This window comes from Scomber scombrus, chromosome 13 (genome assembly GCF_963691925.1).
Source record: "Scomber scombrus chromosome 13, fScoSco1.1, whole genome shotgun sequence".
Classification (NCBI taxonomy): domain Eukaryota; kingdom Metazoa; phylum Chordata; class Actinopteri; order Scombriformes; family Scombridae; genus Scomber; species Scomber scombrus.
This window is the reverse complement of record NC_084982.1, coordinates 26,852,876-26,868,744: the sequence shown is the minus strand read 5'-3', so window position 1 is coordinate 26,868,744 and position 15,869 is coordinate 26,852,876. Positions and strand designations below refer to the sequence as shown.

Sequence of the window (15,869 nt, the reverse complement as noted above, 5' to 3'; positions counted from 1 at the left end):
AAATGGAGGAAATAATTTAATTTATTTTTACCGCGTTCGGTTGTCAAAATGTGTGAAATGACTACCGCCAGTATCATGTACATCTAGCCCAGACTGGCCCTTTGTGTGTTTTTATTTGAATATTTTTCTGCCCCCCTGTTCCCCTCTCTGATGTCCATGTTTCTCTTTCTCTACAGGACCTCAGTGGGGGCAGTCCTCCTCAGAGGAACTGGAAGGGCATTGCCATCGCTCTGCTGGTCATCCTGGTGGTCTGCTCCCTCATCACCATGTCAGTCATCCTCCTCACACCAGGTAACACTCAGCCGTGATTGTGCTTTGCTTTAGTTTAGGAGTCACAGTTTTTACATCTAAAACTGTAAAACTGTCTCCAACCCTTCAACAAAAACTACTAAATGTACAATGTGGTTGATAAATAACCTCTATCAACATTTTTATATTATTCAATGGATAAAATAACTATGTGTGAAGTAAAAGAGGAAGCTCTTGTAAACCTAGAGAGGATTTTCTAACTTCCTCTGCCAGTTCGCTGCTCCGAGGTAACCAATAAATAAATGAATGAAGTTGTAAGGATTTAGCAGTTCACCTCAACAAGAATAACACTGACAGTCATGTTGCAATTCTTAATTTCCTAGGGATGAAAAGATTATCCTTCACCTGAACTGGGTATATTGGAGCCTTCCTCCAAAATATTTGAAAAATATTGAAAGCTGAGGATGAGTAATATGCCAATTTGAGTTTTCAAATCTGTAAACAAAGAGATGTGGCTTTCCTCTACTACCTCTCTACAGCAGAGGAATATGCCAAATTGAGTTTTCAACTCACTAAACAAAGAGCGGAGGCTTTTCTCCACCACCTCTCTCCACTGCTGATGTCTGGCTGGTGTCCAACTTAAAGCTGCTCTAATCAATATTGTTAAATGTGCAATGGATCAAGTGACTGTGTAATGTGAAAGGGGCCATTCATAGTGATGAACCCACCAAGAATTATCACAGAATCTGCAGTTTGCCTCAGCTCTGCATGTAAGCGTCTTTGAGTCTGGTGTTTTGTTTTTATTGTTGAGGGTTGATCGCTCTCATCAACCCTGTTTCTAGCTGGTGAATTCTCATTACCTGCCTAGCACAAAATAGTAGACAGTTAGAAAGCACTAAAGACTCAGTAAATTTCCCTCGGGAGACCAAAACAGAGCAAAAAGTAAAGTGAATATTGGATATGTACATTGTTAGGTTGGCAGAAACTCCAGATGTCCGTTCCTACTGGATGTGTGAATAAATGATCATTCGCAAGCATGTTAGTTAAATCATCTTTCCAGTTTTTCTCAGTTGCTTTGGCTCAATCCTCGAGTGGAAGATTCTTCATATTATGTTGAGTTTTTATTAGAGAAAGCATTCCTCATTCTTTGTTAACATTTATCAATGTTTATTTACTGGTATATGTCCTTGTGATCAAAATAGATTTTGTTTCTCTCCGTTCAATAGTTTTACTCTCCAAAATATGTCAAAATGTTTCTTTGTGTAAGTAATGGCATGCAGAATAGTCCATCATCTAATTGTAAAAATCTGTGGAGCCCAAGTGTCGTAAATTACTTTGATATGGAGTGGTCGTAAAGTCTGTTAAACTAATAAATTTGTTGTTGGGTGAAAGTCTAATTTCACTTATGAATGGGGTGTTTCTCACATCATAGATCAACCAATGACACGTGCTGTCCAGTTAGCTTACAGGTGTAAATCATGAGCGTAGGAATTGTAAAACACATTTATAGAGCTTGAGCACAACAGCTACTATAATTTGTGATCATGGAGGATTGGCTTGGGGGCAACAGCTTGCCCATGGAAGGGGAAAATAAAGAAGAAGAGGAGTAAGGATGTGTGGTGGAGTAGCAAAGTGAAGACAGCAGAATAGAGGAAGGTGCAGAAGAGTGCAAAGACACAGATGTGTACCAGAGGAAATACAGGTCACACTTGTGGGCCGTGTCGCATCAATCATGACCGTACAACAGCAGTAGAAGCTGATCACCAGATGCAATGCAGATTATTCACTTTGATACACAATAGCAGTCAGTAATCATAGCTGCAGTATAACACCTAGACCCACTGTTTTACCAGAGATACACCACTCAAAACAATGTCTGGGACCTGTTAGATCCTGCTGACCTTTCACTTGGTGTCCCTATATCTTACAATATTGTTCAATCCAGTTAATCGATCAGTATTCGTTGGCTCTTTTAATACTATGATATCCTCTGGACTTGCTTACAAAATTATGATAAAACACCCAGTGTTACTCAGTTGTAGGATCATCACAATCCACTGCCCATGCAGCCACACTCTCCCCTGGTGTATTCCACGGTTGGTTAGACTTTCATTGCCTCTATAAACAAACATGCTGTGTGGAGTTATCAAGGAAAGCCAATATGGCTGACATTCAAAATGACTTGGCCCTCATATTCTGCTCACGATCAGCAGCTGTCCTATTTAGAAGCAGCTTACAATTGGCTCGTTCTCTGTCTGCTAAAGGCATAACATTTCATAATTAAAAAAAGAAACATTTCTAAGGGCAACATTGGGATAGCTTAAGGATTTTCTTGTCCAGTAATGATCATCTTAATGAATATATGAAATGCCATTGTGGAAAAAATGCATTCTTCATGTGTCAGTGCAAGTGTCTGTATCGTGGTCTGTCCCAATAGTTGGTGTTAATTTTAGTTATGCACAGGCTTTAGTAAATAATGAGATAAACAATAAAGCTGTATTGATATGTTTTGGCTGCTATTTTCCTAAAAAATGGCTAATATTTGGCAACAATTGCTTATTTACATTATCATCTGCTTTGAGCCTTCATTCAGCTTGGGTTCCACCAACCACAGAGAAAGTATAGTTAGTTTACTATAAGTCACTCTAAGGGGGGCATATATATTTGTACCAAATGTCATGACCATCCAACCAAGACAAAACCGAGACATTTCATTCAACACCACACATGTCGACCTCATGGTGGAGCTGAATGTTGGGGAATCGCCAAAGTTAATTGGGAGTCGCTCTCTGGGAAACACGAGTGTCTGTACAACATTTCATGGCAGTCCATCCAATAGAGATATAATAACAGTCTGGGCCAAAGCTGTGATCCAACAGACGGGTGGACAGAGCCACACCACAGGGTTAGGGTTAGACATAGCTAAAGCTGTGTTTTTCATTTTTCTGCACCACTTGTCCTGAGATCTGCACCTGCACTTACCAATCTGTGTTTTATTCATGGTCACATATCACTGGGATACTTTCTGTGACAGGGATCAAACTCTTAAGCACTGACTTTATGGTTTTTTATGTTTAAATGTTGTGCAGGCTAGAGGCAAATTGGTTTTCTAGATTCAATTTTACTGTTTCACTAAAATATATATATATTGCACAGCTTAATAATTCATGGTTTGTGTTTACAGCTGACAACCAAGCTGGAAGTGACACCAAACTAGCTGTTGAGGACCTCTTTAAACCTGACTTCAAGGTCCATGACCCGGAGGCTAATTGGATCAATGGTGAGTTATTCACAACATCTACTGTTCCTGCTGGTTGGGTTTCTGTTAATTCCTGTATAAATAAATGAAACTGTGTGTGGTACTGAAATAGTTTATATATACTTAAGAAATGATTATATTTGCTAAAGAAGGTATTACAAGTAAATTGTTATTATAAAGCTTAATTTCCTTTTGTTAATCACATAGCTTTTACAAGGCTGTATTGTCTCCTCATTATTTTGAATGTTTCATGGAATGACATAAATAGCATAAATAAGGCATAGTCTTCATTACTTTTGAATTAAACACTAATTCAAGTGACAGTATGGCAAACTGCCTACATTACCCGATCCCTACTTCTTGATGCTGCACATATATCTATACAGAATGCACCCTATTCTCTTACTTGACATTAATGACATCTCTATGAGTTCGGACACAAACAACAGCACGTCTTTTTGTTCGGTAAAAGCAGGGATGGCATCTCTCTCTGCTATCTCTCCTGCGTTGTATAATTGAGGCTGACTTTAACAGCCAGCAGACAGTGCCGTTTTAAACTAGGCTGGCTGATGTTTCACCCTAGCCTTACCTTGCATCTAGTTATGCAAATTCAGATGGTGGGATTCATTTCCTCTCTCCTTATTTACATTGTATTGATTCCTTATTTGCCAGAGGGGGATCATATGTTAAGCCTGGGAGGCCTTGGTTTGAAATAAGCCACATCAAGTGAAGTGCTAGTGAATCTGATTATGGTTTGCTTATAGAGGGAGGAAGAAGATAGCTTTACCTCAGAGGGGAAGGATGGAAAGTATTGTGGTATTCCCGTGTTCCTCTCTGTTGGTTTCCTTTCCTGCGGATTAGTGTATTTGTTTTGGCTTTCCTCTTCGTTGCCCATCGACTGCGTGACTCTCACTCCATGCCCGAGGGCAAGGGAGAGAGGCAAGGCCTTTCTGCCCATCAATATTTCATTCCCGGGTGACATTTTTCCACTATCTGCAAAACACCATCTCATTCCCTGAGTTGACCTCAGGCTAGACAGTGAGAGCACCAATGTTGTGCGATGAGGCAGTCAGAAAAGTCAGCTTTATGGGGTGGTTTGGGGATGGATGGGGCAAAATAGACCCCAGACAAATGGGAGAAGATAACAGACAGACAGGCGAGAGGAAAGATTGATCTGGTGGATTTAGAGCAAAAATTAGATTTTTTTTTCCTAAGTTTGAGGCTTTGGAGGATTTGGCTGGAAAGTGTTCAGTCTCTGTCTACACAGAGATAATCTGAACGGGTATATCATGTATTCTAATGAATAAATAAGTGCAAATGGGATGCAGGAGGATGTAATTTATCTCACACGGAGACATTTTAACAAATCATTCTTGAGATTACATTAGTTTTGTGACTGCAAAATAAAATAAAGCAAATAAATACAATCCCAGATGTCACAATGATCTTTTATAATTACTGTATATTGCAGGTTGTGGTTGTATATATAATGTTTAATTTGTGTATTTTTGCTTGGTTTTTCTTAAAAAATATGTGTTTATCATTCAAATAATAACCAGTTAGAATCCAATCATATATACCTGGATATAAAAAAATATGATAAAAAATAAAAAATAATTGATTTTTATTGAATTATCTACTCATTTCATGAATGAGGGAAAACAAAACAATAAAAGGGAAACAAAAAATAATAAAATGATAATGAAAAACAGTGAAAATGAAAACTGTTGAATGTTATTCTCAGTTGGCCTAAGGTCTGATTAAATATAAAAAAAAAAATCTGCTAGGAAAGCGTTTCTATATTCAGCCTTAATTTAAAAAAAAGTACTTGGTAAAAAACTAATTGGTTTGAGTAGGCTAACTTTTGTACTGTGGTATCAATCAAATAACCTTCCAACTGAACTTTGGAGCAGTTTGTTCGTGTTATGAAAGCAAGGCGGACCAACCACAGAAATGTATGATGGTAGATGGGCGATTTTAGCAAGAATTCAAAAGCAAAACTATTAATTTTACTCTGTCCTTTTGTTCATTAAGTGGCTCATGATTCATATTTAAGGTCAATTGGTAACCATGTTAATTGTAATATCAGCACGCCTGAAATTCTGAAAAATCAAATAGCTAAAATTTGACTAATATACATTTTTGTTAAAAAGACTGAGACTAAAGCTAGATCAAAATTAGGTGCCAAAATGAACACTGCCACATAACAATAAAATAGCAAATTGGTGACTTCAATTCACGCCTCGGTTAAACGAGCGCCAATTTAAAGTTCCACATGGACGGGTTGCTACAATCTGACATTACAACTAGACACTTAGTCAAATTGAGTGCATCATTACAGATTAAATTTGCTGCTAAAGAGCACCGTGATTCATCAGGTAAACACCTCAATTTCTCTGGTAATGGATCCAGTTTTTTAACAAGACATTGTGTCTTTGCACCACCTCATCTTGAACACAGTGATGATGATGATGATGATGATGATGATGATGATGATGATGATGAAGATGATGATGAAGATGATGATGATGAGTATGAGTATAACCTCCAATTATCTGTAGTTTGGGGGTACTGTATGAATATGCATCTGTTGATTTGGCACATGCATCATTATATCAGTTATATCAGTCAGCTTTGCTATTACACTATGAATGAAATTCGATTTGTGCATCTGCTCTGCCTTTTTGGATTTGTGATATCATTTCTCACATACATAAATCTGCATAATTATTATCATTCTAATGTACATTAACTGCATCAATTTACTGAATGTCACTCGCCTGTAGGTGCTGTCTGACATTTCTGCAGTGTTGCATTGAAATTCATTGTTATTCTGATGTGGATATAGTTGTTATTGATGAGGATGTGTATAGACATTATAGGGAGACATCTGTTTAATGTCGGGTACGTGTGAAAAAAATGACATATATAGTCTCTCCAGCTGTTGTGTGTGAGTGCAAGTGTGTTTGTGTGTGTGTGTGTGTGCAAGCTGGATTTGTGTCTTTTTCACACGGGTGCGTGTGATAGAGAAAGTCACATTCAGCTGCTGCCGCATGTGATTCAGAGAGAGTCACTCTTCATCAGTATGGTTGCAGGCTCCCCTCGCAGGCTGAGCACCCTCACTTTGTCATTGACAATCTGGTGAGAGGCAGGCATCATATTGTGTTCACACTGCCCATTTTGGACAAAACAGCACACTGTTTTTACTTTGTAGTCAAAGACAACATAAAGTATAATCAGCTGTGACGGACTGAATTTTGAAGTAAGGGGATGTCCAGCTTCAGATGATGTAATAGTCATAACTTTAATGCAGCTTATCTCACCTCGTAAGTAGTCGCATCGCTTAGTGATTAATGTTACACAACTGAATTTGCACTGCAATGTGTTCCAAGCATTAAACATTAGATGCTACTTTTGCTGAAAATAAAGTTGGAAAAGAAGCTAAGATGAGTCCTGGTAACTTGATGTGTCATTCATAAATAGGTAGACTATCAAGTTAGACCCGACCAGCTTGATGCGTGTAGAGATGTGTATGTGTGTGTGTGTGTGTGTTGTGATTCTGCAGAGGCCTGGTGTCATTTTCAGCTAATTTAATGAAGGTAGACATAGTGAACAGCTGTGTATAATGGCACTTCTCAGAGGCTGCAGATTTATCAACATATCAGTCCCGCTGCAGTATAAAGCAGCTGTGGACAGCAGATACTGTAAGAATCATCCACATACATGTATAGATGATTTAAACACATTAAACAGTATTTTTCTGTGCCAATCTTGGTTGGAGAGTGTTTACAGATAGTATTTAGTTTGCTCTTGTTAATAAAATCACTAAGTGACAGTGGAGTGACTTTGCTCCAGAAACAGACATAGTTCTGAGATTTTATACAAAAACACCAACATCCAACAACCATCTATTTGTGCCTTTCCTTCTAGCAGTTGACTATGTATGCAGAGCTGGGCATCACAATACCACACAGACGGGCAAAATGAATTTCAAGGTCAGGAAAATACCAAACTGTCCATGTGCTGTCTGCTCTGGTCGTTACACAATCATGAAAAATAGGCCCTAATGTTGTATTTGGAGGTCAAAGTATTTAAACTAGTCTGAACTGGCAGCCAGAATTGCCCTCTGTGTTCTGATTAAGATTGAATTTAAAGGTCCAACATGTCAGAGTAGGCTTAGATATTATCGCTGTGACTGTAATACCTGGCTTAGACGTTACCACTTATTACCATAACACCTGAAAATGGAGGGACAACATCTCTCTTTGTTCCCTCTCTATTCCAGCGCTAGTGAGTATAATTAAAATGCAACATATCCAGTGAAACATAATCTTATTTTCCACCTCCCACTCACACCTGTACCTTTCATAACCTGTTTTAACATAAATGAATGTCTAACATATCACACTGTAGATACATACATCACTTTTCCTCTCGCATTTCTGAAGCTGAAGCCTTAAAATGTGTTTAAAAAGCAGGAAGTGAACTTTAAAGAAAAGGTGATGGTGTATAAGGTCAATACAAATATACAGGTGGATGCTAACTTCAATAAAAAAAAGAGCTTAACCCAAAGTTTGCAGGATTCTTTATAAATGTATGGAGACAATAGGAGAAAGAAAAAGGGTTATTGGTAAATACTGAGATCAATGCGAGGTCAAGCTGTCACACAAACACACAGCCAGACAAACACGGCTGGTGTGTACATTGCTTGGTACATTCTTCACAGTGGGTGCAGTAGATGTTTGAGGGAAAAAACACAAATATATCAGTGAATAAGGCAAGGCGAAAATTTGCTTCATGTTCTGTCTGAACCATAGACTGTATATATAAAATGGACGTAACATCCGTGACGTCACCCATTGGTTTGTGTACTGCTGCTTGGAAGCAAATAGTTTCGGATCTGGGCAGGGCCATCTTGAAAATTTCCAGTGCATGCCGGGTAAAAAAACAAAACACGGATTCTACTTATATGGGCATCAGGAGGAGCAAGAGGCGCCCTCCTGAACCTGTGAATCAATCAACCTGTCAATCACGACGTAGCCACGCCCTAATGCATACCCTGCTTTATCGTCAAATATAAAATCAAGGAGGCCAAAATGTCCCAAATGAACATCATACTGCATTGAAGAAGGCTTTAAACTAGTGTGGGGCGGCTGTGGCTCAGGAGGTAGAGCGGTCGTCCACCAATTGGAAGATTGGCGGTTCGATTCCCGGCTCCTCCAGTCCACATGTCGATGTGTCCTTGGGCAAGACACTTAACCCCAAATTGCTCCCGTTGCTGTGCCAACGGTGTATGAATGTGTATGAATGATTAGCTTCCCCTGATGTGCAGGTTGGCACCCTGCGTGGTAGCTCCTGCCATCAGTGTATGAATGTGTATGAATGTGTGTGAATGGGGTGAATGAAATGTATTGTAAAGCGCTTTGAGTGGTCGAAAAGACTAGAAAGGCGCTATATAAGTACAGGCCATTTACCATTTACCATTTACTAGCGATTGAGACCATAAACACATTTTGAAAACGTTTACTGAGGTTAGAAATCAAGTGAGAAGTTGGTGAATTCTCCATTGACTTGTATAGAGACGGAAGTCCTTTTGACACCAAAACAGTCGCCCCCTGGTGGCCTTTTGATAGAATGCAGTTTTAAATTACTTCCGCGTTGGCATCATTTCAGAGGACCGGAACTCCCCGTCTGGTCTGAACACAAATTCAGCCTTGTAAAGATCTTGGTGGTGGACATTTGTGTTATTATTATTTAAAAACCATAACGATTATTCAACAGGAGGCTTTTGCACTGTAGCATCATCTGTGCATCACCAGAACAAGAGCCACCTGAAATGATGGTGATTGGATGATTTGTTTTTTAAGCTAAATATATTTCACCGTCTATTTCATTTGTGAACCTATTCTTTAAGTAAAATATATCTTGACATGTGAGACCAGACTATACAAATCAGTGCATCACCTCAATAAATAGGCACTCTCTGTAAATCCATTATTGAGCCTTTACTTGTAAATAATGTTTACCCCACACAAATGAACACTCAGCTTCATCAAATTGCCAGTCAGCAGCATGGCCTGTCAATCCTCTTCATTCACTGCAATCAAATTTATCTTTTTATTTTTTATTATTACCTGGAAAAACAGGCTTGTGTCTGACAGATTAATGAATCCCTGCCGGACACTGTATGCAATTATGCGAAAATGAAACTGCTGCCGTGAAGCTGCATCATGTAAATTAAGTGTTGGGGAAAAAATGCTGTGCATCAACGTGAGACATGAGGATTTTCATAATAGATAAAAGACTACCATAATATCTCCCTAACACTATCCATTTCACAGTTAATGACTCTCTTGATGAAATGTGCACTATTTTGCTAATAATTCTGAAATTATGTATATTTGTTTTGTACCTGCTGTTAAATAGTAAAGTTGCTCGCTTCCCATTGGGACTCATCTATTGAAGCAAGATAGTATCTGTTAATGCATGTGTAAATATAGGAATTTATCTCACAGTACCACAGAATAATTCAACATACATTCAGGTGAAATAGATACAGGTGAAACTCCTGTTGCAAAATTAAGTTGTTGATGATGCTTAAAGGTGTAAATGCAGTAATGGGAGGCAACATCTGCTTGAAGGACAATCATGTCTTTAGTGAAGTGTTCGTTCATGACGATGATCAATGCATTCCTTATGTGGCCTAATTACCAACATTAAAACCAACTAATGCTGGTTCAACTAATGGAAAAATCACAATTTTCATGTAACACATTATCTACTTCACTCCCACATGCATGACCTGCAACATACCCGCTAATACTCTACAGTATATACATGTACATGTTTAGTATTTGATTATTTTACTAATGTGCAACTCTTCTACAAATACTGTTAATCCACGTGAGAGTAAATGCCTTTAATAAATCATGTGCCATGGAAACTGCTTTAATATCTAAAATGACTTAACCCTCACATACTGACTCATAATTAGTCTCTACACCAATTAATATTCATAAATTAACCATCAGTCATTAATAAATGTTTGATTAATCCTTTGGTTTGATTAAAATACATTCAGAATCACTATTTTATGGTCCAGGAGAGCATTTTATAGACTATGATAAATACATGTTTGAAGGCTGATATTTGAATTTGTTTAATAAACACAGGTTGAATTTGCACATTTGAATATATAAAAAATGTGCATCAGCTGTACAAAAAATAATGCATTTTATTTTTGAATACTGTGGCTCAAATTGGGACACACCTGGCTAATGTGAAAATGGGAACAGTATGTAAGGGTTAACTGTCTCAAATATAACTTTCGATTTTCTTTACTTTTTGGGAGTTTGGGACTTTGAGGATATCAACCAAGAGCATATGTTTGGGGCCTAACAAGTCTAATAAAATATTTTATCTGTAAATGTCGCTGTATTATTAATATACTTATTCTGTAATAAATATAACTTGTTCCATTAGACTGAGATAATGCTATAAAATGATATAAATAAATAAAGCATGCAGACTGAAATATATCAATCATTGTCTCAGAATCATTGTCTTTTGCTGCATTACCTTTCACTGCCGCATCTTTTAGAATGAAATAACACATTACCAACTATTTATCAAAATGTAGTTCTGAATAGAGTCTGCAGAGCTTCATGTCTCGCTGTATATGGCCCCAAAGAACTTCCACCAATCACAGGGTTAGGATAGCCTCTATATGGCCTGACAGGTGAAACCCAGGGCAAAAAAAAACCCCAACAAGTGCTGGATACTGTTCATAAAAGCTTTCATTGTAGCGCACGGAAATAGTTGAAGTCGATTTAGATGAATATATCAACATTTTTATCAGCTCAGAACTTCTCTCATTTGGATTTTGGAGTTGAAATCCAGCTGAAACTCTATATCATTATGGGAGAAGTGAGGGTGACATATCTCCCGCATGAATAGTAGAAAATGATGCCCTTGAAATGAACCGTGCAGGTCTGCCGGGGCACAGGAAATGAGAACCATTCTCTCTGATGCTCATTTGTATCTGAACTAGAGACACGGCATGTAACGTCAAGATGAACTTTGCCACCAATGTTCCCCTCGGGTGAGCCACTTACCTTGGCTCACATGAGTGCACTGACACATCCCATTACTCTGTGGGGCAATATTTGGTGAATCACTCTTTTTTTTTTCTCCAACGTCTTTTATTCTAAATTAAGAATTTGGCATGCAATATGAGGTTCTTGCTAGGCTGCTAAGCTGCAGTAGGGCGGGGTGTGGATACACTGTCACACTTGAAGAGAAGTTGCATGCTTGAGGGTATATTTCACGGATGTATGGACTAAAGATAGCATGCATATTTTCTTAATAAGTGTAATTGCGTGCCAATGCCAATGAACATGCTCTGATTTCAAATAGATGTTTGTGTGCCAGCAGACTTGTTTTCTTCACCAGATGACTAATCACTATGCTACTCAGTTCAGTAGGTCTTTGTGCGTTGTGCCATCAACCCACCTTGATTTTCTTTCATTTTCCTAATTAGTTACACGATCAAGCCAATTAGTCCCTATTCCCCTGCCACTCAGCATGGTGGCAATAGGAATAAAAGATCAGCCATGCTGCAGTCAGGTGACAATGATCTGCAAAGGGCTTTTTCACATATGGATCGGAAGCAGGAAAACAGGGTCTTGAAAAACTAAATTACATTCTTTTTAGACTGTTTTTCCACTTGCATGCCTTTTCAGCATCATTCTCAGAGGTTAATTAGGAATTGCAGGCTCTGGTGCCTCCCATTAATTAACATTAGAGACTCCCCAAGCTGTGCTGGGAACTGCTGCTGAAGCATCAGTGCAGTGAAAACGGTGTGTATACACATGCACGTGTGTGTTTGTCTCTGCCTGTTTGTTTCTGCAGACATGTAAATGTATGTGCATGCAGCGCATACACATGTCTCTTAGAGCATGAAGGTTGTTAATGGCTGCATGCTGATGCTTGAAAGCAGCTGGACAGCTCTGGATACACAGACAGATGGACACACACTTGTAAATACTGTCTAGTCCTCCTCTTAAAGACAAACTATTCTGGTTGGCTCATTTATGTGATTTCTAGTGCCACCCAGCACTAAGTTGAGCCCTCAGCTAAGCCTTCCATATCTCACACTCTTCTCCATCTTCCATTAAGCTCCTGTTAGGCCATCTTATTTTTTGCAGCTTCTGACATGCCCATTATCACTGTTCTGAGCTGTGAGGGTCACTGATTAAAAGGAAGAGATTGAATTCTCCATTGATCTCCCCGTGGCCCAGCTCAATGTGTGATTTTCAAGAGAGACAGTAAGACATGAGCTAAGCCATTAGTGCACCAGAAGTCTAGTGCTTTGGGGCTGTTATCAAAACTACTAATTCTCAAATGCATTTACATAATAACCCACCATGAAAAAGTCTTACAAATAGCTACCAAAATAGAGCAATGCCCTGCCATTAAAACAGGTCTATCAGGAAGCTGTCATGTCACACTACCTGATGTTAAGGCTGGGGGGAAAAAAAGTGTCAGTAAAGTGGAAAAATTAAATGTCTGTCATACTCTCTGGAAAGAGCCCTTCTTGTCCTCAGTGAGTGAGGCAGGGCGAGTATATGACAGCTGAAAAAATAGTTCTCATCCATTGATTTCTCTCTAACAGAAAATTATACCATCAGTGTCAATCTACAAATCAAATCTTAACGTTGGGAGGAAAGTCAAACTCACCCAGATTATTTTTTTTATTGTGTTGTTTTTTTTTTTTTTATCCTGTTGAACCATAAAGATAAACCACAGGCCACTTTCAACACACAGTGCTATCTGTCTAACTCCATTTGGGTGATACTGAAATGTTCTACAGTGCTGTATCAGCAGCCAAACAATACACAACATGTGTTTGTCTCACTTGCAAAGAGATGTTAAACCATATAATATTCATTCAAAAATCATTATATTGTAGTAATACATTATAAAAGCAGGTCAAAATATCACCACACCTGATGTGCACTATATGTGTCCATCTATCTAAAGTAGTGACCAACAGCAGAATCTGTCTGTCTGGTTTATCAGATTACACAAAATAACTCTTAATTGACGAGATTAATTTCAATATAACTGGAAAAAAACAACTCTAAAAAACCTACTAATCCGATAATTGAAATGCTTTCAAATCTTATATCATCAATCAGCTTCCATTTAAATCTACTGGCTGCTATAGTGAGTGTTATTTAGTATATTTCACAAAATTAACCATAAATAACTGTTACGAACTATGATGCTCTATTTGACATTAATCAATAAATATTGACCAATGTGGTTTGCTAGATTATAATTACAATGTTGATACTTTGACCTGGAGGATGAGAAAAATTAGATCAGCTCAGACTGACCAATGATTTTCCTACATAATCATATGCTGGACACAATCTTTGGCTTTTTTCCCCTCTTGTATTTCAGTGCTCTCTATTTTATCTCCAAATCACATTTCTAGCAATTATGTTGATGTCTTGTTTTTGTTTTTATGTTTCCTTTTAAAAAATGTTGATCAGAGCATCAGATGTATTTATGTATTTGAAAGGCTCTGTACATCCACACTCTAAAGAGCCAAAATAATAATAATAAAAAAACACCTGTGTGGGTGTATAACAGGTGTACACAGTGTTTGATATTATCACAAAAAGTCAAGTGAATTTGTATTATATATTCCAATATCATAAATCACACATTTGCAGTGTACTGTATTCAGCATACAACACTCTCTATCTTTAGACCCTCGATTAAAAGGGAAAAACCTTTTAATGGGGAAAGAAAAGATTACAACCATCTATTAAATAAGTCAATTTCCTTCTGTATCCTAGAAACACTAAATTGTGCTTCTCTTATTAGATATCATCCAGACCCAACTGTTCTCTGAGCATAATCACCAAATTTGATACACCAATGAAACACACTCAAGCACAGCGCCATTTTTTTTTTTTTTTTTTTTTACGAAGGCTTTATGAAGATGGTTTCAACTGCTGTAAATCACTGCACTCTTGATACGTGCTCTGTACTGCTGCTGTACATGGATAATAAGGCAGGGTATGTCTGGCCTAATGACGATGCAGTGTAATCGTTAACAGCCAGTCAGTGGGATTCCAGCGAGACAGAGTATTGATTGGCTCACACCTGGCCGTGGAGGGAAGACAGTGATGTATTGGTTGAAGGCGAATAGCTGACAGATCTCAGCAGCAGGCCTGCAGTGGGTTAAAACCACCAGCCACAGCCCATTCACGCTGAGAGTACACAGCTCATTTAATGGCAGCAAAGAGGAATTCAGAGCTGAACGTCGTAAAACTGCATGGTTACATATATTTCTATTTATCAACTGAAAATACACAAGCGTTATTTTATAATATTAAAAACAATGAAATTAGATAAATGGTGGAGCTTTATATAGGTTTTCTTACTTTTTGGGTTGTTGTTTTTTGTGGCTCACTGCAGGGAAATGGATTCATGGCTCCAGGTTTGCTACCTCTTAGTCGAGTGTAGGCCAGTTAAAAGCTATTTGTGGTGGGTAAGTACAGTGTCAAGCATTTTGTCTGATGGTGGAGAAAAGTACTGAGTTTATGTTCCTTTTATTCTGATTTCCATCCAAAAAGTAGATGGGAGGCTTAAAAATTGCAGGTGCATCACAAATTAAAGTAAAACACAGTTTGCATCCAAATGCCAAATGATTTGGAGGGGAATAAATTAGACTTGGATGAATAAAACTGTCTCAAAAACACACATACCGCGTGGCCTTGATGGATTTTTCCATTCTGTTCCCAGTCACGAGGCACATTTAAAAATAATTTGACTGTGTCTCCTGAATAGATGATAAAGACTTGGGTACAGTATGTAGCAGAACTATTGAACAACTTTGTGATGAGTAATTTAAATTCCACTCTTTGACAAATTGGTTTGGCATCAGCTCCTTGTCCTTAGACGCATTTTTATGAATAGAAAGAAATGTTACTTGCTGTTCATGTGATGCATATGTCTCTGCTGTGTTTCAGTAGATCCATTGGTTTTCTTACACAATTACTGGCAGTTTGCGTTAGCTTGGCAATCTTTGCGCTGTTTTATGTTTCTGTACATTTCATAGTCAGGCATCTCCACGGTTTATTTTACTGTTGCTTACAATTGCTTAACCCTCCTGTCGTCCTCCCGGGTTACATTGACCCCATCTCTTTTGACTGTTCCTTCTTTCCTTCCTTCCTCCCTTACTCTTTCCTTCCTTCCTTCCTCCCTTACTCCTTTCCTTCCTTCCTTCCTTACTCCTTTCTTTCCTTCCTTCCTTCCTTACTCCTTTCCTTCATTCCTTCCTCCA

General features: G+C 38.3%; 1 protein-coding gene across 3 annotated transcripts in view; it reads left to right on the top strand.

Moving 5' to 3' along the window:
* Positions 1–251: 251 nt before the first annotated feature.
* LOC133992585 (inactive dipeptidyl peptidase 10-like) overlaps positions 252–15,869 on the top strand; it is an 88,725-nt gene continuing 73,107 nt past the window's right edge. For 2 of the 3 annotated variants that reach the window (XM_062431266.1, XM_062431265.1), the window contains exons 1-2: positions 252–291; positions 3,434–3,529. In XM_062431266.1, the coding sequence (XP_062287250.1) occupies positions 267–291; positions 3,434–3,529 (121 nt within the window). In that variant the 5' untranslated portion in view covers positions 252–266. The remainder of the gene's footprint in view (positions 292–3,433; positions 3,530–15,869) is intronic. The other variant, XM_062431267.1, reaches the window with a different exon arrangement.